Genomic DNA, 24539 nt, shown 5'->3' with positions numbered 1-24539 from the left:
TAAAGAGAAATAAATTTGTATTTTTTTAAATATTTTAAATTATATGTAATAAATTCAGATTGTTTGTATTTGTGCACCACAATGTAACACTTGTTCTCTCTTCTGCCTTTGTCTATTCACACCTAGTCCAATCACAATAGAGGCTTCACAAATAGTTAACTGCTAGGTGATGCCTTAATTTGCATTTTAATAGAGGTCCATGGACTTCCATTATACCTGGAATGGGAGTAACCTATGTCTGAGCTCCCCATAAAAGACAGCTGTAGCTCATGCACCTCACACATTCACTCCTTGTGAACTGAACACTGTCTTCAAGATCCTTCTCTGATTCCCGTGCAGCACGCTGTGCAGATTGGACCTCTTAGGAGCTGATTTCCCTGGCTGTATTATACTGATCCTGCTTTGTGACCCACAGGAGCAACTTCTCCACTGATACCTCATCTCCACAGGACTCCTTCCTGCCCAGGTGAGACCACTTTCTATGGTTTATCCAACTTCTGGATTGTTTAAAGGGTTTAATGCTCTAAAATTAGATGCTATATAATTAGTAATTAATCAGACTATCATTTCCCTCTTTATAGAACAATCTGACATTATTTTACTCTTACCTTGTTGCTTGGTGTTCATGATATCAAGTTATAAATTGCTTTTCAGTGCAGTTTCCATTTGTCAGTCATATGTAACTGCACTTCATAGAAACCGTAAATTGTGACTATGCTCTTTTACATGTTTGGTCCTTATGCTGAAGAACAACATATTTTCAGAAAACACTAAATAATGCTTGGTAACAGACTATACTATTTTCTTAACAGTTTGGCCATTGGGTGGCTCTGTTCCAGCTTGTGATGTCTTGAAAGTGTCTAAATAAATTATGATAAAATTAACCACATTTAAAACTCCATTTAACAAGCATTTAAATATATAAATTTTGTATCGTCTGATAGAGGACATCCATCACCTGTGTCCAAACTGCAATTCAGCCAAACTCTGGAAATGGAGGCGATTTCTGACATCTACCAGGTCATCGAGACTCTTGGTCAAGGGACCTTTGGAATGGTTCTGCTTGCCCAGGACAAGATAACAGGTATGTAAGCATCTGACTAGAGACTGGAGATCACATCATGTAGACTATTATATCATAAACTTTCTTGAAGTCCTGATTAGAAAGATATTACAATTTCTTTCCTCTTGTTTTTAGGTGAAGCAGTAGCGCTCAAGTTGGTGAGGAAGGACAGAACCCAGCTGAAAGACTTCCTCCGAGAGCTTGGCATATCAATTGCTCTCTCCGGCTGCCATGGCTTTATAACCACATACCCAATGTTCTATAACACAATGGATTACTATATCCTGCCCCAAGAGCTGGCCCCTGCAGGGACTCTTCGGGACCTTATCCAACCAAAGGTAAAAAGCACCATTGTGAATTTTTTTGCAGGTCTTTTTCATCTTCACACTGTGTACTACATCCACTTAAATTATCATTATAACACAATTTTTTACATATAGGACACTATCACTAAAGCTGCGGGTGTAAAAAATGGAGGCTAAAGCAAACTTCAAATTCATTAATGTTAGAATGCTGAGAAATTAGTCTATGCCTAGAAATTGGACAATAACACTTAGTTCAGTCTGCTGAGTGTAGTAGTTGGGATCGGCCTCAGAACACCTAAGGCCAAATTCCGCAAGCGGAATGTGCAATAATTAGCAAATCAATGTGGAACAGTTTTGAAAATTAACGTTTTACCATCTTCATTGTAAATTATTAAAGATTGTCTTAAAACTTTTTGAGACTTAATATTCTACAGAATAATTGTGAAATTTTTTTTTGTGAATGTTACTTTTAACAGATAACTACTTACCATAAAACTAACTAGTAAAAAGAGAGCTTTTGAGGCATCTTAATATCACATCTTTAGGACCACAAATTCACAAATATTTAAATAGAAAAACTACATTTTATTTGACATAATTTGAAAAGATTATTATTATTTGTTGTTCTTTTCTACAACCAGGTCATGTTAAGACCATTTTTTTTAAATCACATCCCGTTCGTGAATTGTGTCCTTTGTGTTAAATAACTGAACATCACAATTTAATTTATTGTAAGAACATGCACAGTTTTTCATATATTTTATTATTATTATATATATTATGTTTAGTGTTTTGTTCTGATGGTTCTCCACTTTATTATGGTCTATATGTGGACAGTTTCTAGTCTCACATTATTAAATGATCAGATATTGAGTGTCCACAGTGAGACTCATTGCTGTTGCATATACAGTAAAACATGTATATATATGAAGGAACGTGAAATACCAAATTTTCCATCTTACTACCGAAATATAGCAGTTTCTGATGGTGTTTCAGGTTAATATTTAAATGCTCTATATATATATATGTTATATATTTGTTTGTTGTTCCTTCAGTGTTTTCAAGCCTCTTTTTTGACTGTCTCAAAAATACATAGCTCCATCAGCTAAATCATATGGGAAGGCTTTAAAAATGTTGGTGTGTCTATATTTCAGATCTGCATGCAGTTTAACCTTTTAAAAATTAGGAAATAACATGCTTAAATATACTGACTTCTGTAGGGAGCTGTACAAATACGTCTCATAACATCTATCTGTCTCCTTCTGCAGGTTGGCATGCCAGAGGGTGTGGTGAAGCGCTGTGCATTACAGTTGTCCCAAGCTCTGGATTACATGCACGGCATTGGGTTGGTGCACATGGACTTGAAGCCAGACAATGTGCTTCTCATGGACAAAGAATATTATAACATTAAACTTTGTGACTTTGGTTTGAGTCGAAAAGCTGGCAGTTTTGTGTCCACCAGGTCACATATCATCCCGTATATGTCCCCAGAGTTGTGTGACGTGAAGAATGATGAGTACTTGGTCCTCTCCTTTAGTGTAGACACCTGGGCACTTGGTGTTCTACTGTACTTTGCACTCACTGGATACCTTCCCTGGATGAACGCTGTGGAGTGGGACATGGAGTACCACGTCTATCTTCACTGGCAGAAACACTGCCATCTTATTCCTCCACCACCTTCCTGGCAAAGGTTTACAAGAGAGGCCTTAGCCATGTTTAATAAGCTCCTCTCACGGAACTGTTCTGATCGACCATCAATTCTGTGTGTGTTAAACTATCTTCATTGTCCTTGGAATATTCATTACCTGTGCTAAGACAATTTGAAGGCTACAAGAGAGATAGTGGAGATGGATAACACAAATGGATGAGGGCAACCATCAGGCTGTAATCCTACAAGAGACCAACACAATATATCATAGAATGGATCCCTGCAATTTAGCCCTAATGGATCTGGAAGGAAACATTACACGGACTCTGGGGTCATTTCTTACACCAAAAACTAGTTGTACATTTCAGTGTTTAATAAAAACAAACATATGCTCTTCAAAGTTATTTTTTTGTCACTTCCTTTGCTTGAATATCTATATTAAGCAGATTGTCTTTAAAGCACACCAGCAGTTTAAAAATAATGCTTCTATAAACGAGGGAAAATATGTTTGTTACATAGAAATATAATCCCCTGTCAGTGTATGTGCAGTCCTGGAGGTAAATGTGTCAAGCTGAGAGCTTTTCAGCAGGTTTGAAAAATCAATCAGATTCTAGCTATCATTTAATTAATACATTCTACAATATGAAAGCTAGAATCTGTTCGGTAGCTATAGGCAATATCTCCACTTTTTAAACCCACCAGAAAACTCTCAGCTTGATACATTTACCCCCTGGAGTGCACAGGTCAATGCACTTCCTCACTTGCAATTTCCTCAGCTCTGGCTAGCTTTTGGGTGTGGGCATAAATGAGTAGAGGGTCCCTGCACATGCAGGTTTTACACCTATGGCTGTTAAATGGGGACACATGTATGGGTGATATCTGCATTTACCTGTCTATTGCATTAACTCTGGTGCACTCTCAAGCTCTGCTCACCCACTCACATGTATGATGGGTGTCTCAGTATGACACATAACACTGTCTCTCTAATCTGGTGCCATCTATCTCTTCAGATGTGACAATCAGTCTTTGGCTGCTTTCTCTCAGACATACTGTAATATTCTGAGGTAATGTGGTATATACCCCCTTACTTAGCTCTCCTCAGTCACATTCTGAGGTAATTTCTCCATAACATCTGTCCCATGTCACTCATCTTCTCTCAGATATCATATTCTGTGGCCCCTCATTGTTGCAGGCCATGGACCCACTCCCCATATTACAGGGGGGATGCCGGTACCTCCTCCCCTCTGTCCCGTGTCCCTGGCTGTCACTCCCTCAGCACTCACTTCTCCTCCCCTCATACCAACCTTATGTTGCTGGTGTGTCTTCTATGGGGCCTAGAGCTGGGGCCACATATTCAGTCATCGGGAACTGTATATACCAACATCAGAGGGGGCGTTACACATCACTGTGTGAATATTGCTGAAAGAATAAAAGGTATTAAAAAGTAAATTTTATTTGTTGTGATGAGTAAGTGAGTTATTAGATTACAGTAGGATGTCAGAGTAAAGAAAACCTAAATTTGTTGTACCTCGTCTTTAACCCTTTACCCAACAGTGCCAGAGATTTTACTGCATTGGCCATTAATATAAAATCTATGACAAGAGCTAGCTACAGAGTTGCAATACAATAAACCTTTTTATTTAAAACTCAGACATTCACCTCTTAGCTGAATGTCTTGTATCCAAGATTCCCAGTCATTTGTCACCTGGCAGGTGTTAGAGAAAGCAGAAGGATATCTAGTGAAATTCAGAAACATCCACACTACTTTTCGTATAACTAATCTGTATTAAAGCTACCCATGATTTTGCAAACACGCTATAAGCTCCTACTCAATACCAACCATTCTCTTTCCTGCTATATGTCTGCCATCAACCTATATGTGTTAAAAAATATTAACTAGAGAATTGTTACATTAGAGATTGTTTTATCCATTTCAATATTGTATACCCCAAGCAGTAAAAGCAAAAGGAAAATACCCAACCACAATGGCTCTGTGGCGCAATGGATAGCGCATTGGACTTCTACCATGTTGTAATTATTCAAAGGTTGTGGGTTCGAGTCCCACCAGAGTCATTGCTTCAATTCAATTGTGAACTTTTCAAATTCACATATGTCTGGATGTAACTTACAGATTGTAGGTTTCAAATCTATCAAAGATATATTAAGTAATAAATCCTTATAAGCATTCAAATAGCTGCTATATACAACAGGTTGTTGTTAGATCAAAATCTTTTCAGTGTGATAAAAGAAATGAGCTTTTCTACCTAAGATCCTCAACCTGGGTAGCACAAAATACTGGAATAATTCCTGATACTTGAAATAGTATTTGTAGGGAAAATTGGCAGTTGGAAAATTCAGACATGGCTTTTTGTCCCATTTAGCAGACTTGTTGTGAATATCTGAAACTCTTTTAAAAATTTGGAACAATGGAAACATTTTTTCAATCCACCACTTGAACCCATTGTTACCAATAATAATTTAAGAACTATGTCTGTGGCATACATCCACTTCTAAAAAGATAATAATGATAGCATGAATTAAGACTTGTATCTCCACTTGAAAGCAGACAAAAACTATGTAAATATTGGAAAATGTTTCTGTCTGCATTTTGTATTGCAAAACAAACACAAACTCTAGCACACAGTCCTGTGTTTCCTGGAAAATTTCCAATACTGTAACCTGTGTTGAATTAAAATAAATTTTTAAAGCGTATTTCTTCTAGAGATGAGTGGTTCAGATTATGTGAAACTCGTCAAAATCTGACGTTGGGGATACTAGTGAAACCAAATAGTGACTCGGTTTCTTCCGCCAAATGAGGTTCTCAAAATTAGGTGAAGCGTCATTTGCGTGATTATTTTTGCAAAACTCTTGCGAGTTTTGGATCACCATCTTTTGTATATATAGTTCGCATTCGTTCTCTAAGGTGCCATCTTAGAAGAGACAGTGTGTAGGGAGGAGGTTAGGTTATACTCAGAAAATAGCGCTCAAGGTGAACCAGGGACATAATAAAGCAATAGGAAAGCAATAGTATCCTGTTATCATTGTAAAGCAGTTCTGTAGAAAATAGTCAGCTACAATAGTTAGCTGATCAATTGCTTTTAATTTCAATCTTAATACACTTTATGCAGACTAGTGGCTACTAGGTGTTTTTAATGCATTCCATATATCTGATAGTAAAAGACAGTATATACAGACTGAGTTAGATAGATATCATTGGGAACTAACTAGCAAATTCTAAAGAAAAACAGTGCTTTTGCTGTCAGACTTTTAGCAGCAGAATCCAAAAACAAACAGATTTCCTTCTTTTAAAATTGAAAGTTTAAGTAAATGCAATCTTGTGTGGGGTAGTGACATGTGAAATAATTTAGAAAAAAGATGGGTGTTTGCGTGTGAGATTCAGCAGCAGTTGCACGCACCTAAAAAAGCTATATATTCTAATTGTTTCTATTTTCAATATTTTTATATTTTAGAAGGGTCATTCAGTGAAATCTATATTTAAAAAAAGCTGATAGTAAGGGTCAGCACGCAGCTAACCCACCGAAAAAGGGCTATATATTTTGATCTTTTCTATTTTTCAATACTTGTCTGTTTTGGAGGGGTCATACAGTAAAATCTATATTTAAAGAAGGGTATTTATGATGGTCAGCAAGCAGCTGGACTCCCCCCCCCCACCCTCCCACCCCCCAAAAAAAAATATTATATATTGTAATCTTTTCGTATATTTTGAAAGGTTCATTCGGGGAAATCTATATTTGAAAGGGGATTTTTTTGTTAGAGGGTTTTTTACTGGGAATTTTCAAAATTCAGTGACCGCTTGTAGAACATTGCAGCGGCTGCATAAAAAATGTCATTTGCCATGAAACCAATTGAAGCAAGCCCATTGGATAAATTAAATAAAAAAAATAGTATAAGGGGCAAGAGATAAAAATGTTGCAATAATACGCACACACACTAAATCTGAAACTTCATACAGGCATTATGAAGAATTAAGAGGCAGTAATAATTGTCATTAGATGGAAAGAGGCATGAAATTGTAAAGATCTACTTAATTTGTTGTCACTTTATAAATAAATAAGGTTGCTGATAGATGAATGTGGCCTGCACCCATTGAACAAAAATTCAAATATTAGCCACACAATACATTGCCACAATATTCATCGGATGCAAGAGTATGGCTTTCAATACCTTGGTTTACTTATATGCTCTGTGCCATAATGCTGCCCTTCTGAATCAAACCATGGGACTCATATATGCTTATGGGGGGGGAGGGAGGAAAATCATGTCCCAGAGGTAAGTTTTGTCCAACCCCGGGGTAAAGGGGACTGCCCAAGACTAGCAGCTGAGGTTGTTCCCTAGACCCATGTATATAAATATGGATTGTATATAAATTATATTTATATATTGTATTATTGACATGTAAGATATATGTAAAATATACAGTTCAGATAGGCCAATAGTCCCCCTTCCCACACATGCATGTATAATACTTACATTGATGCAGATTTGGTTGCTCAAAATATTATTATTATTATCATTTATTTGTTAGGCAGCACAAGGTATCCGCAGGGCCGCACACAGTACTAACAGTAGACTATACAGGGTGAAACCATACAGAACAATGAACAAAAAGTACCAATACTTCAGAAACTCCGGCTAGTCATATGCAGTAAAGACGGAGCGGAAGAACAGGTATGGAGACAGGAGGGGAGGGGCCCTGCTCATACGAGCTTACATCCTAAGGGAGGGTAAACAGACCAGGCACAAGAGGAGCCAGTTGTCCTGACAATGCAATAGAAAGATATGATGGATAATGATTTTTGCTATGTGATGGATTTAAGGAACCATAAAGTATGGTTAATCCTTTTTGAATTGAATCAGAGAAAGCAAATGCAATGATGCCAAAGTTAGAAAAGCTTTCATTAAGACAGCTCACTAGAGACTTTTGCCAAAATTGTTGAAAATTGAGACCATTGTTAAAATAGACTGGAAATGAGTGCTAATGCTATAAATAGTAATACATGAGTAAAAACAGCTTAAATGGCACTATTTTAGCTATATTTCACAATTTTTTATTGACCTAATGTTGTTTTATTTGTGTTTTGGTTTAATTGCATACATACTGTATGCATTTCTTATATATTGCTATAAGATTATATACTTTTGATACATTAATTGGTAATAATTCATATAACCTCTAAGTAAGATGAATATATTCACCTTGATTGAATGAGAGCCTAAATAGAAGGTTTGGGATTTTCTGTTACATAAATAGACACGTTACACCGTATGTGTTTATGAATTAATTTCAAATTTCTGTTCTCTAAATAACAAGTATTGGGGTATAAAAAAGTCTGATAGAAAACCTGATTTTTTTTTTTAGCATATTTATTTACATACCAAAACAGAAATACAAAATGCCCCCTTTCCACATTACACCAGGTGTGTCCACCTTTGTCTCCAGACAAGAGCTGGGAGTCCATGCCCTAAAGGAACCAATCCTACCTTTGAAACAACTGTAAGAATACATTTAATAGAAACAGCCTATAAAGCAAAGAGTGAAAGATAGAGGAAGCAAGTCACTCACAGCTTATTATCCCACCTGGGATTAGTTATCACTAGTAGAATAACATATGGTTACAGGACAATGGGCTTGTGACTATCCAGCACAATTCTTGTTACTTGGCATGTACATCAGCATCTGAATACATTCCCCTCCCAGGACACTTCTATGTAGTGACCATATGATTGTGTTGTGTATGATGTGGATGGACGACGTTGTTTTCAGATCTTTACACTGAGAGCAAATCCATATTCTCCCAGCATGAACCTGGCTGGAAACCTTCTCTAGTTCTTGCTGAAGCCCTCTTCATGTGTCTGGGTTACCACCCTCAATTGAGAACATAAGTTGCAACTAAGAGACATTATTCCACAACTCCTGAAAATGTAATTGTTACAAATAACAAACTTACAGATGAAACCGTAAATTGATGAACTGTTTATGAAATGCATTCTTTGTTTATTCTGAAATGTATCTCTGTGGGTGTGAATATAATGTAACACATAAAGTGTAAACAAGCTCTTACTGCTTGTATGTCAAACATATATCTCACTTTCTATTCTTACTGATTTATTTTTATTTCCCTCACCTTGGACTGAGTGTTCTCTCTTTACCATTAGTTGGAATTTGCATTTAGACAGACAATACACTTTCCTATGCTGGATCAGAGATCAATATTCTAAATGTATATCTGCAGATAATATATAAGATCCCAATGAAGGGCAGCCTTTATAGGTTTCCAGACAACAACCCTCCCTGAACCTGTACATGGAAGAGATAGGTGATGAGACGGATAGATCATCAAGGATTTAGTCTATGGACTGGCTGTATTTCACACAGACATGGTACAACCTCAGCTCTGACAGTAAAACCCTACCGGTCCAAGCAGGGAATCTCAGTTCCATATATTGTAATGTATGCTTTTGTTAAAATGTTTCTTTTAGAGAAAGAAAGAACATCACTCTGAGTAGAAAATGTTAACAGGAAGAACAAAGAAAATACGTATAATTAAAAGTGTAAATAAAATAAGATGTAAATAAAAATTGTCCCGAGGAATATAGCCACTTCTCAGGTGTGGGCCATTGAGTTCCCCATAATTATTCACTGAACAGTTCTGTAAAAGTAAATTAAGTGGCCATAATCCCCAGATAAAATATGTGCTTGTTAACTGACTGTTGATATAGCAAACTATTTGTAGTTATAATAAACCACTGTTTTAACCATTGTGTTCATCAATTGTTTTCATTTAATTTCATTCTTATTTTTTATTTTTGTTTAGGTATTTAAAATGTTGTGCTCCAACAAGACTGGAGGACCATCTAATAATGCTCTGGTTTCGTGACAAGTACAGTATATGAAGCAGATGTGAACATGTGTGGAAAGTATACATAGCATTATGTCAATAAAGCTTTTCCATATTTCAAAGAAGTTCTTTGTACATAATTCCTTATTTTAGGAGGATTCCACCCAATCCAGGCGCAATGCATGGAATAGATTATTATGAAAAGGGACATGGTAGGAGACTCGTTGTTAATTCACACGTATAGGATGCCTTTTTTGACCACTGTGGAGATCAGCAAAAAGTTTTCTCCTCCTGTTGGTCATTCTAAAGGGCATGGTAATTATAACTAGAAAAACCCATTCCAGAAACAAGGGTACATAATTAAGAGGGATTGTCATATTTGTTTCCAAAAACGGAAAATCAAGGGACATCGTGGCACTATATGTTAATGACGAATTCACAGCGTTTTCTGATCTTGTGTGGCCTGCCACTTTACGGCTGAGCTGTTCTTGCTCTTAGATGTTTCCACTTTACAATAACAGAACTTACATGTGGCCGGGGCAGACGTAGCCGGTCAGATATGTGACAAACTGGCTTATTGGAAAGGTGTTATCATATGACATTGTTACATTGAAAGTCAAGGAGCTCTTCAGTATGACCTGTTGAATTAATTTCCAGGTTAAATCAATATTGTCCAGTCCAATTGTAGATTTTGCAATAAAAAGAGATTTACTTAATTTTTAGATCTTAAGTACCATAGTTACCAAAGACAGAGTTAGTTAACCACACAGCCTGCAGACCATGATTTCTTAGCAGAGAGAGTGTCCGTTCAGTTGGCTGCCGGTCAATTTAAAAACTTTTACAATGGTGGACGTGTTTACAAAATGATGTCATCACAGAGGTCACATGGATGGCTCACAATGAATCAGGATTAACTTCACGGATCTACTTTCTTTTGAAGAGATATTTGCACAAGATATAGTTCCTAGCCTTTTCACAGTATTGTACCAGCAATTCCTCAAAATAATATTATGTATTATAACAATAATATATAATAATATTGCAGATCAGGTTGCTGACAATAAATGTTATTATTATTATCTATACACAACTTTAACAGTCCACTCTCTTGTAGTACCCAATACAATAATTTTAAAAAGTGTATTAATAAGAGTAATAAAATAATTCTTCCCTTGATTTGACCATGTAGTGCTTAACTCAATTTGTCCTAACCTAAGTATGACCCTTCCCGAACAGATCAGTTAGAACCACTAATAAAAGTTTCCCCAATGTAGACATATTTTCTTTTTGATCAATTTCTTATTTTGTTCATCTGTTCAACCAGTGAGATATATATATCATCCCAAATCTAATCTCTAAACTAATGAATTTCTTTTAAATTTGTGGATTGAACAAAGAAATGAACTGGACTTCACTTGTTACCTTTCTAAAACCTCAACAGCATTTTCAGAATCACTCTCAAAACCCCCATTCTGTAGTTGAAAATAGATGATGCTGGAACATATAGAAATCAATGAGGAGAAAAACAAACAGGTGGTGGCCACCATGTACGGCTAATTCTTCTTCGCTGATTCGTTTTTCTTGCACCAATCAATCTTTCCTTTCCTGGAACACATTGTCAAGCTGTGGAAGAATTTCTCCCTCTTCTGCTTGGTCTTTTGGTGGCTTGGTGTTCTTCTTACAAATGGTAGAGTGGATCCAAGTGTCTCTTTTCACAACCTTCATTAATGTGACAGCAGTCTTCAACACCTGGTAATATCCTTCCCATTGCTTTATTACACAACCAGAACACAGTAAATTTCTACTTGTAACAGTCAGTGTTTCACAAGTCTGGTGAGAGGATCTTCAAACTCCTTTTTTTTTTCTTTCAGTTGTTAGACTTATGTTAATCAAATATTTAACAGTTACTCATTGTTACAGTTCAAATGTCATTACATGTGGCTGCTTTCCTAAACAAAAATGTTTTAAAAAATGAAAAGTTAGATAGAGTTCTGAAAGTGATTATGATGCTGTGCAAAACCAAAAGATAACCCTCTGGCCACAGCTTGGCTCAGTCATTACTTTGCTCAATTCTAACGGCAGTACCTAATATATATAGTCAATAATTGATCACAATTCCCTTGTCCTTCATTAAACTAAGGTGCATGCTATCTTTCTTAAAACAATGAAATCAATACCTTTTTTTTAAGGTAATAAAACAATAAACTAACTTTAACCCGTCTAAACAATCTTACTTCTATCCCTCGCCTAATTTACACTGTTCACAATATATATATATATATATATCCAGTATTATGTTATATAATGACCAGTATAAATCCGGATGAAATCACATAATGTAAAAGACATAATGATAACCTTCTGAACTAAATTGTAATAGGACATCCTAAGATATGACAACCTACTTAACATTTTCGAAATCTATTATACAGCAAAAACATTTTCCTGATCAGGTCTACATAATTAATCCTTTACTATATATATCACTAAACTAGAATAATCTACTGTACTATACTCATACGTTTTCACAAATCCCACACCCTGCATAAATGGCGAGAAATTCTAAAATACAGTAATCTGTGCAAGCAATATCACAAAGGTGCAATCAGATATCTACTCAATAATTTCTAATACAAATATAGATCAATATAGATATAATGTGTCCGTGTGCATTTTGTTGACTATTGTTGACTCAATGATATACATATAATACAATTTTGAAATTAGTTGTGGTAATACAGATAAATTTTTACAATTCATGGTAATCTTTGACTATAGGAGAAGAGACAAAATGTCTTTAAACTCATTCCACTATGCAGAGATAAAACAAAAACGTCTGCCTTATTTTGCTTCTGACACCAGAATAGTGATCACACATTTGAACAACTCCTAATTAAGCTATATCTTATCCCTGTCAAAAACGTCTAAGAGAATATTTTCTTTCATTGTTGTGACATCATGATGTCATTCTTTGGCAAGGTAAGATGGAGTCTTGTCATTAGTCCAAAAATCGCAGATTTTAGCATCTTCTTATCACAACTTTTCAAACCCCCCCTTTTTCTCCTAATATCTATTGGGGAGGAGAAAAACAAACAACTAAACAAGGATTTCTGTGGCTGACATTTGTAAACAAATTTATATATAATAGAGAGAAAATATGAGAATTCATAATACACTTTATTCCATTACACATTACACTAATATCCTTTTCCCAGGACACACATTCAATATATATGGATTTTTCATTTAGAACATTTGATAACGACAGTTCCCCTACAATCTGTTATATAAACAGTTTAACATTAAGCATTTTCCAATAACTCATAAATAATCCTTACTCACTAAACGCTGGCGCAACTATATTTTGTTTTCAATTTCATCCTGTTGCCATATTTCTAAAAACATTAATTTTTTCTCTAGGTTACAACTCGCATGAGTTGATTCTACATTTTAGCATTTACAATTTTTGTAATATTCACTATTGTAATTACTGTTATCACCTATTTACTTGTAGCCATGCTTTGTGTACTTAACCCAGATGTCCCAACTTCCTGATGGTCAACCATAGTTTTGGGGCTGAGCCGTGCACTGCTCCTCCCCTCTGCTCTGGTCGGCCACTTTGGCTGTGGAGCACAAGGGTATTGGCGGACGCATACTGCCAAAAATTTAAACACGCAATTATGTTTGTCACACTTTTATTTTTTTGTGAGCTTAAAATACAAATTTGATTTATATAAGTTTTTTTTTTTATTTTGTTTGAACTTTCCAGCTTGCTCTCACGTCATTTTGCTGTGCTACCTTTCGCTTTGCACGCTATCCTGCTACATGCCCTTTTGAAGTTTCCACAGTGTTAAACAGTCATCATTTTCAATTCTCATTTTTGTTGATTTAAATCAATTGTACCTTATCTCTAACATTATTCACTACCTCTGAATTGAAACTACCTATCGTTGGGAAAGGCCTAACACAATCCTTGGTCATCTTGACCCACTTGTCGCAATATGCATTTGCACATGCACCATATTTCTTACACATAGGAAATCTCGCTGACCAATAGGCCCTTTTTCAGGCAGTACATTGACCATCTCTAGCGTATGCTTAGCACCCATGTTGAACAATGTCAATATCTTTGCAGACCACAGGGCTATCAGCTCCTCGATACCCTGCCTCTCCAATGAATACTTTCAACATTTTGCCACACGCAATCTACCGCTAGAAATTTTAAACGGCCGTGGACGTATTTGCTCAAGCCGCATCCACTTGCTTCCTCTTGCACCAAATGAGGACCCCTATCACAGAAATATCAATGCGGACCACAAGACTATCAGCTCCTTGATACCCTGCCTCTCCAACAAATCTGTTGAGTCTATTAAAACTGGCAGCATCTGGCAAAATCAATTACCAGCCTTGCCAACATAATTCCTCCAAGCTGCTCTCCCAAGTCACAATCACTGCATTACTGTGTGGTCCGATCGCACCGCTTAAAGATACTATCAGTAAACGTTGCGATTACTATTGGGCGCGCTTTGCGAAAACCTCCTTTGTTTTCGCCGCCAGTATACCTGCCCCGTATTCGGTCCTTAAGTTGGGCAACCTGCCTCGTCAGACAGAAACTGAGACCACTCAACAATAAAACAGTGTATTTAAGTCACAAAGTCACACAATATACACCTTTTCTGCGCAGAAAATCAACTTCCCAACAATAGTAAAAAACGTTTCAGAGGCTTTAACAAGTGATTTCACTATAAAATACAACAGGACTATCTATCAAAGCAGCTGCTTAAACATGTGGCAACACAGGAACACATATGTGTATGCTAAGCAAACAAACCAATGCTGTATATAACAATCGCATTAGGACTATTTATACCAATATTACCACTGTCCCTTTAGGAACACTCCAGCACCTCTGATAGACTCTCAAAGCAGGAATTCGGTTTATCAACACAATATTTAATAAAAGTATAGAACGATATGTTCCTATCTTATTCACTCTCAGTGGATAAATCAAATTCCCCAGGTCCCCACAGTAGGGGGGTTACAAATAAATTCCCCTCAACCATATACATCAAACCCCAGTTGAGCTGTTAGAGTGCCCCTATTGACCACAGAAGGTTATTACAACATGAGTAATTTTAATTCTTAATTCCCAATTTAACTATAAACAAAAAGTTCTGTCATTATCAAACATTTATAATTATTTAATATTTTCATAAGCAGCTTCATTCTAAAACATATCCGGCACTTACTCAAAGGAAAGGAGAGAGAACAGAAGAAAAAAAGAATAAAATCAACATAATTTGGACATTTCCTGTGATATACCACTGATATGCACCATCTTACTATACCTGTTTTTTTACAAACTACCAAATTTCATAGAGTAGCAAAATATATATATATTCAATTAGTCTTTTCCTTTTACTCATTAACACACTTACCCATATGCTTTGTTTAGATAATAGTTCTATCAATATATCTCTAAAATCATACTTGTATACTGCATTCATACATCTCATATATTCATGTGTATCAGGCATATCACAAATACTGTATCTCTGCACAATTTGTTATTTCTTAAATCTATGTGCTCAAACCTTAAAATTAACTAGAACAAAAGTTATTTTTTCAAAAAATTTATAAATATCCACTAATATATATCTACTTATTTCTAGCAAATGTACTTATATCAGTGATTATTTAAATTTGACTAAAATATAAATTCTATTGATACAGAAAGATGTCCAAATTTAGTAAACAGTATGCTTTTATCAATTAATTTCCTAGTAATATCCAAGAAAAGCATTTTTTTTAAGTAATAGTCCTTGAATCCTGTTGGTGTATCCTAATTGAAATGAGAGAAAAAAAACATTATTAAAATATAATCAGTATATTATAACAATTTGAACTATATGTTTCAAACTAGATTAAATTACTTGATTTAAAACCGAATAAATTAACTGCTTGTCTCCTGTAAAAAAAAAACATTTGGCATTGGCTCCCACCCTGTTTGGCTCTCTTGGGAGCAAAGAATGAATAGGTTAATGTTAATTAAGTTAGCAAACAAAACAAAAGATACCTTGTAACTTAATCTATATGCACAGCCTTTTGTAGCATCCAGAAACATATGTTAAATACTTAGGTGTGGAAGGAAATTTTCCCATGTAAGTTTCTGTTTTGGGCATAACTGTTAAGGGTGGAAAGATCTTAACAATTGCAAAGTCTTTAAATCATGTGTATGCATTACATTGAAGAAGAAATAATAATACAACATAATCCCCTCCCTGCCATCCATTGTGACCAATCCACAACTAATGCAATCACAATAGCTACATCATAAATGGGCAAGTTCTAGGTGATACATTCATTTGCATCTTAATAGAGGTTCATCAACTTTCAATTATCTCTGGATGGGGAGTGACCTCAAGGCCCTGGCTGAACTCCCAATATAAGGCTGATCATGATATAGTTTAAGTACTTCAGTTATCTGTTGTAACTGTACACTAAGGACTTCTCTGTGATACCAAGGACAAGTTGTACAAGATTGGACATCTGAAGAAGATTTTACCCAACTTCTTGGACTAAACCTGTTCTGTGAGTCATTGGAGCAGCTTCTCTGAATATCCAACTTCTCCTGACATTTTACTGCTTAGGTAAGTTAAATTTTAATGCTCTAAAGTTTCATCTCCATCATATTTTTGGTAATATGTTTTGAAATATGTACACTTACTTTATTGACACTGTGCAGTACAAGGTGGTAATATGTAGTTCTTGGATAGCAATAGACTTGTGATAGCCCCTAGTATGAAATTTGCTAATAGTAAGGAATTTAAAACTTGCTTTTTACTGATTATTAGTAGAATTGTTAAGAATGTCCTCATACATCCTCTCTTCACCTTTAAGGATATACAACTCTAGGATTTGGCAATGTCGTTCCTTTATGATACGATACACAATCCAAGATGCAGGTACACTCTTTAAGCAAGAAGACCAATTTATACATAATTAAAAGACAGATATATTTTACACTCTGCAATGATATAAAGTCTATAATAGAAAAACTATAATAAACATGAGGTTCTTTGTACACATTTTGATCAAACTATGAACCTCAGGCCTGATTCATTAGGAAAAGTAAGGCAAAAAAAGAGGAATACATTTTCTCTGGGACAAACCAATTTTAAAATCCAAAGGGTGCCAATTAGTTTATTATTTTGCACATTAGTTAAATACTGGCGTTATTTTTCCCGTAGCACACAAATACTTGATAGCTTTGTTTTTACACTGAAATTTAAAGTTAATCTAGGACGTGCCTTACCTCAACTATACATCTGCAATCACATTTTAAATTTACCTCCCCCTCCAATGCAACATGGTTTTACCAAGGTGCTTCTTTTTTTTTGCTTTAACTTTCCTTAATGAATCAGGCCCCTCAAGTTTCTTCTCATTGTTCTATTATAGAGTCTATATTCCTGCAGAGTTATATCTGTCTTTAATTATGTATGAATATGCATATTGGATTGTGCATTGTACTTTCAATCACAGTAGTGTAGCAGCTTTAATTTATTTGGAGGTTAGGGTGTCCAGATCACCCTTTCTTCCAATGTTGTATATTTTGAAGTTTGTTTCTGCCTTATTTCTGGCCCAGCACCCTATCCATCTATCCATAGGTGTTGTTAATTAGAGCAGTCTGGATCCTACCTACCTTGTAGTTTATAGGCCTAAATGAGGCAAGTCCCATATAATAAAATTATCAATTGTTAGTGTGAAATAGGTGACCTTGATGTCATAGATGGACACCCACTGTTTGATCAAACTGTGCACTAAGAACCTCATGTTGATTCTCATTGTTCTATTATAGAGTTTATTTTACTGCTGAGTTTGACTGTATCTGTCTTTAATTATGTATAATATGGTCTTCGTGCTTAAAGAGTGCACCTGCCTCTTGTACTGTGTATTGTACTTTAAGTCACAGCAGTGTAGGCTGTTTAATAGATTTTTAAAATTATTGTGTGCAGACCAATCCTTCCTTGAAATTTTATGATATATAATATATATATATATATATATATATATATATATATATAGATATCTATATAAAAAACTTTCACACATTTGCTCTAAACATTTTTGTATTTTGTGGTTACAGATAGAGTCTAACCTCAAACTTGAGGACTTGTGCAATCATCTTCTAGATTAACATGGAGGACAATCAACATTTTGAGATCCAGCAGGTATCAAAAGACAACTTTCAAGTGTTGAAACAGCTGGGCCAGGGGACTTATGGTCAAGTTGTAATGGCTCGAGAGAGGGAAACTGGTAAGATAATAGTCATAAATAGGTTCTAGAAAGAGTTCAGCAATGGGCACAGATAACAATTGATCCATAACATGTGGGTACCGCTAAATGTGTTTGTCTTATGAAGTGTAAGTACAATTCTTGCTCTGTAAATGTCTAATGCATGTGTTACCTCAAATGTGGCTTTTTTTTGGATTGCATACTAGAAATGAGATGGTTTCCTGCAGAAGCTACTGATAGGAAATTGTTTAACTAATGTATATTAATCATTGTACAACATTGTACTTTTTCTGATCAGGTAAATCTGTTGCTTTAAAAAAAGTGAAGAAGAACCAGACCACACAGGAATCGTTCTTCCATGAGCTCTTTGTATCCATCTATCTGTCAAGCTGTGAAGGCATCATCTCTACTCATCCCACCTTCATTCAGACTAATAACCACTACACTATGACCCAGGAGCTGGCACCTGCCGGATCCCTTCATTCTCTCATTCAGCGTGGTGTAAGTAGAGCAAAATTCAGATCTCCTTAATGTGAAAAGTGCTACATGATACATTTATCCTTTGTGTTTTTATATTTATATTTGTTTTTATATTTGGTTGATAAATATGAACCAATATGTTATCATGTGTAAATGTCCTTAAAATTTTGGAATAATATAATACAAATTGGATATTTTTTAATATGAGGATAAAATGCTGACTTCAATTTCACTAATATTTCATAGGTTATATATTATTATTATCATTGATAATCAGTGACATTTATGTATCACAGTAGAAAATATCTATCTCCCCACTATCTTAATATTTGCCATCTAAAAGTTTCATAAAGAAGTTTATAAGATCTTCTCTAACGGAGACACTTCTAAAATTATGTATTCTAATTTTTCAGGTTGGAATTCCAGAAGAGATGGTGAAACGATGCGCATTGCAGCTGGCCAGAGCTCTAGAGTACATGCACAGTAAATCACTGGTGCACAGGGACGTGAAACCAGATAATGTGCTTCTAATGGACAAAGATTGCCACCACATCAAGCTGAGTGACTTTGGATTAACTCAGCGTGCAGGGACCCTTGTTCCATCTATGTCACCCATCATACCATACATGTCCCCGGAACTCTGTGACTTGAAATATGGCAGTTTCTTAGCCTTGGATCCAAGTGTTGATGTCTGGGCTTTTGGTGTGCTTCTCTTTGTTGCATTCACTGGATCCTTTCCGTGGAGAAGAGCTGTGGATGAAGACCCAATTTTTCAGGAGTTCATCAACTGGCAAAGTCTTGTACGACAAATTGCATCTCCAAGATCCTGGCAGAAATTCAGTAGGAAGGCTCAGGATATGTTCCATGTTCTGCTCTCCAAAGATCCTACCATCAGGTATCCAGTAGGTGTTGTCCTGAATAATCTTGACTTTCAATGGGGAGTTGAAGATATTCCAGAGGAAGTCTTTCAGATTGTGATAGAAGAAGAAGATAATGAAATCAGAGACGACGAAGCCCAAGGCATCATAATAGAGGGAGAAGATGAATTTATTATTGTTGAAAGCCCCAGTGATGTGGACTATATCATTGTGACCTATACCTCAGAAGAATCCTTCTCTAATTATAGTCCCTCAACGTTAAGTTTTTGGACAATTTCAAACCCAATGCAACCTATTACTAATGTAAGTATAGTAACTGCTATCACTGGAATTGTTCATGTGAACATTTGTCCTCTATTGCCGGGACGCGGCGCTACAGTGAAGAGCGTTCGGCCGTTGTCTTGCCAACGGTTGGGTACTAGGCGGAAATGACATCCCGGTCATCAAGGCGATGACCGGGACGCCATGTGGCACAGGAAGCAAGCCGCGGTGGCTGTGAGTACCGCCGCGGCTCATTACAGTACCTACCCCCACGTGAAGAGGGGTTAAGGGACCCCGACACCCAGGTTTCTTAGGGAATTTTTTAAAGAACTCCTTCAGATGTCTTGTAGCATGAAGTAGTCTTCGCGGAGCCCAGGAGCGATCTTCCAAACCGCAATTCCTCCACTGTACTAGGAAGTTCACCTGACCCTGCACCTTCTTAGAATCGAGAATCTTCTGAATGATATATCTTTGAGGTTTGTTCCGATTCCATACATGCGAACTTGGAGGCTGGGATTGATTTAGGTATAGCACAGGTTTAAGCAGGGAGCAATGGAATGTGTTGGGGATCCTCAACGAACCAGAAATTTGCAATCTAAAAGCTACGGAATTAATCTGCTTGACAATGAGGAAGGGACCTATGAATTTAGGCCCCAGTTTCCTGCAAGGCTGTCTGAGCCTAATATTTCATGTAGAAAGCCACACTTTCTGGCCCACTTTAAGGGAGCAGGTGGTACGGTGGCGATCCAAATTTTTTTTTTCAATGAACGAGGCTCTTCTAAAAGAGGACTGAACTTTTTTCCAGATGACCTTAACACCAGCAGCTGTGGAACAAATGTCCGGAATACCAGCGGATTTGAGGGAATACAAGGAGTTGGACCTAGGATGAAAACCAAAATTACAGTAGAATGGGGAGGTTTGAGTAAATGAATGACATGAATTATTGTAGGCAAACTCCACCCAGAGTAACAAAGAGGACCAGTTGTCGTGAAATTCTGAAGTATAACATCATAAGAACTGTTCTAAGGACTGGTTAACCCTTTCAGTTTGCCCATTAAACTGAGGGTGGTATGGAGATGAAAGACTGATCTTGATTCCAAGAAGGGTACAGAAAGATCTCCAGAATAGTGCTATGGATTGGGACCCACGATCAGAAGCGATATCAATAGGAAGTCCATGTAGACAGAAAATATGCTGGATGAACAGGATAGCCAAATCTCGAGCACTAGGAAGCTTGGTTAATGGTATGAAGTGTGACATCTTTCTGAATCTGTCTACCACGACCCATATGATGTTGTGTCCTGCAGAGAGACGCAGATCGACTATAAAGTCCATGGACAAGTGTGTCCAGGGTTTTGCAGGAATGGGCAATGGAACCAACTGGCCTACAGGGCGATTCCTGGGAATTTTGTTCCTCGCAAGAGAGGACATATTTCCTGACGTCAGCAGGTAATGATGGCCACCATACGGTACGGGGGAGGATTTCCGAGGATTTCTGAATTCCAGGATGTCCAACAGTTTTACTATTATGTGCTTCTGCAAGAACTACCTTCCTTAAATGGACTGGAACAAATAAACGTCCCTCCGGGATATTATCAGGAGCTAATCTTTGAAACCTTTTGAAGTGTGATGCTCAGGTCTTGGGTTAGCCCAGCATGGATTACGGAAGAGGGAATTATAGGCTCCGGATTTGTAACTGGAACATCGTGTGCCAAGAAGCTTCGGGACCAAGCATCAGCTCGGACATGTTTAGAACCTGGTCGGTAGGTGATCACAAAATTTAAACGGGTGAAGAATAAAGACCAACAGCCCTGTCTGGGGTTCAGGCGTTTGGCCGACTGTATGTATTGTAAATTCTTATGGTCCGTAATGACAGAGATTCGATGTGTAGCACCCTCCAGCCAATGTCGCCTCTCCTCAAAGGCCCATTTAATTGCTAATAGTTCTCTATTGCCCACATTGTATTTGGCTTCTGCTGATGAGAACTTACGGGAGAAGTAGACACATGGGTGTAGGCGGTGAGTATGAGAGTCCTTCTGAGATAAGATAGCACCAGCACCGACGTCAGAGGCATCGACTTCAAGAACAAATGGTTTTTCAGGATCCGGGTGTCTAAGGACCTGAGCGGATACAAAGACTTTCTTCAAGCTTTCAAATGTGGATACTGCTTGAGGCAACCAGTTAGTTGGGTCCATTCCTTTGCGGGTCAGGGCGACAATAGGAGGCACAATGTCAGCAAAGCCACAAATGAACCTTCTATAATAATTGGCGAAGCCCAGGAGCCTCTGTACCGCCTTGAGATTATTTGGTTGCACCCAATCCAGAATAGCTTGGACCTTGGTTGGATCCATGGAGAATCCCTCAGAAGAGATTATGTAACCCAGGAAGGATACCTTCTGCACCTCAAACTTACACTTTTCAAGTCTGGCGTAAAGGTGGTGTTCTCGTAACTTCTGTAGAACCTGTTTGACGTAACCCCGATGTATAGATAATGATTTTTAATATATGAAGATGTCGTCTAAATAGACCACCACAAAATAGTCAAGGAACTCCCGAAGAACTTCGTTAAACAGATCTTGGAACACTGCAGGTGCGTTGCTAAGACCAAACGGCATGACCAGATATTCATAGTGGCCAGAATGTGTATTGAACGCCGTCTTCCATTCATCTACTTCTTTGATACGGATGATTTTATATGCTCCCCGAAGATCGATTTTAGTGAAGACTGTAGCGCCTTTTACATGATCGAATAGTACGGAGATGAGAGGAAGGGGATAGGTGTTCTTGACTGTAATGAGATTCAGTCCTCGATAGTCGATACAGGGTCTTAGTCCTCCATCTTTTTTAGATACGAAGAAGCATCCAGCTTCTACTGGAGATTTAGATGGCTTGATGAAACCTTTCTCTAAGTTTTCATCAATATATTCCTGCATGGATTTGGTCTCCGGACCAGACAGAGAGCACAAGCGTCCCTTGGGTAACTTGGAACCAGGAATAAGCTCGATAGCACAGTCAAAGTCACGGTGAGGTGGTAAAGTGTCAGCAGCCTTTTTGGAGAACACATCCCAGAACTCATGATATTGTGAGGGAAGCTGCTCAGGAATTGACTGAATGATTCGCAGAGGCATAGTTAAGCAAGACTATGTACACTAAGAGCTCCACTGGATAATTTCTCCTTTCACCCAATCCACAACAGGGTTATGACGGGAAAGCCAAGGATGGCCCAGAATCAACGGAACTGACGAACAGTCGATAAGGAAGAAGGTCATGGACTCTGAATGGAGACCTCCTATGTTTAATTGCAGTAGCGGGGTCTCCCAGATAATCTTGCCACTAGGCAATGAACTCCCATCTAAGCCACAGACAGTAATAGCAGACTTGCGCTTCACAGTCGGAATTCCAGCAGAGCGGGCAAACCCAATGTCAAGAAAGTTGCCCGCAGATCCACTATCTATGAAGGCTGACAGAGCCACGGAACAGGCATCGAAAGTGACTTATGCAGGAATAAGGACAGCATTCTTTGAGGAAACAATTTGCAAACCTAAGTGAACCGTCCCCTCGTTCCCTAGGCATGCTCCTTTTTCAGGTTTGTTAGGACAAAAATGGGAGAAGTGGCCTTTATTACCACTGTAGAGACAGAGACCTTGTGATTGCCTTCTGTTTCTTTCCTCAGGAGAGAGGTGATATGCCTCTAACTGCATGGGTTTCTTAATATCCGTAAGAACGGGAATATGCAGGGGGAAAGGAAAATGTCTCTTTCTCGGTCTTCCTCTCCTTAATTCTCCTGTCAATTTTAATGGCGAGTTACATAAGGGTCTCCAACGAGGTGGGAGAAGGATACTGCACCAGTGAATCTTTGATCTGCTCTGACAGTCCTAGACAAAACTGGCTGTGTAATGCTGGATCATTCTATTCACTGTCAGATGACCATCGGCGGAACTCAGCACAGTATTCCTCTGCAGAACATTGTCCTTGCTTTAGTGTAAATGAGCCTCAGCGGAGGCAACTCGGTCAGGGTCGTCGTAGAGCAGACCCAATGCATTAAAGAAGGCTTCCATAGATTGCATGATAGGACTCGTCTGAGGCAGGGTGAAGGCCTAGGACTGAGGGTCACCCTGAAGAAGGGAGATGACAATCCTGACCCTCTGCTGTTCCGAACCAGAAGACCGAGGTCTCAGCTGAAAGTAGAGCTTACAGCTCTCCTTAAAGTTCTGGAACAGGGCTCTATTTCCGGAGAACCGGTCTGGCAAATTTAACTTGGGTTCATTAGCGGAACCGGAAATGGCTAGTGTAGTCCTGGAGTTCTCCTCTTGAGCGGACAAACGCTGGGACAATCCCTGGATCATTTGATACAGGGACCCGCTAGAGCTTGAAATGGAGACAATTTGGTTCCGCTTCCATTCATCCCAATTTCGTCTCCGGAATGTCTGTATGGCCAGTTATAATGTTAGGCTGCTGGCCCTGAGCAGCCCACAGAGCTAGATGATGGAGATCTTCGCCTATAGCGCCGCCTTTCCCTTAGAGCTTGACGCGCTCATCGGTACTCGGATGCCTCCAGAACTTAGCTCCAAGTGTAGTGTGGGTTGGTAATGCAGGACCACAGTGGCGGGGCCGGAGACTGGTAAAAGGCAGCGGGTAGTCAAAACGATAGCCAAGGTCAAGGGTTACAGGCAAGTAGGGTAATCGTAAAACACGCCAGAGGTCATGCTCACAGGCACGGTAGCAAGGTCCAAGGTACAGGTAAGAAGT

The 24539-nt window shown here is 37.8% G+C and overlaps 1 protein-coding gene and 1 non-coding gene across 2 annotated transcripts; both read left to right on the top strand.

The window, feature by feature from the left end:
* Positions 1-993: 993 nt before the first annotated feature.
* On the top strand, positions 994-3182 carry LOC142143113 (serine/threonine-protein kinase SBK1-like). Its single transcript, XM_075200829.1, has 3 exons — positions 994-1084; positions 1199-1401; positions 2637-3182. Exons 1-3 carry the CDS (start codon positions 994-996, stop codon positions 3180-3182), a joined length of 840 nt encoding a protein of 279 aa, XP_075056930.1.
* A 1821-nt stretch (positions 3183-5003) lies between these two features.
* TRNAR-UCU (transfer RNA arginine (anticodon UCU)) lies at positions 5004-5089 on the top strand. Its single transcript is given in 2 exon segments — positions 5004-5040; positions 5054-5089. It is a non-coding gene; the product is annotated as a tRNA-Arg (tRNA).
* The last annotated feature ends 19450 nt before the right edge of the window (positions 5090-24539 follow it).

The sequence above is a fragment of the Mixophyes fleayi genome, chromosome 3, assembly GCF_038048845.1.
Source record: "Mixophyes fleayi isolate aMixFle1 chromosome 3, aMixFle1.hap1, whole genome shotgun sequence".
NCBI lineage: Eukaryota > Metazoa > Chordata > Amphibia > Anura > Limnodynastidae > Mixophyes > Mixophyes fleayi.
This window is presented reverse-complemented; position numbering and strand designations above follow the sequence as displayed.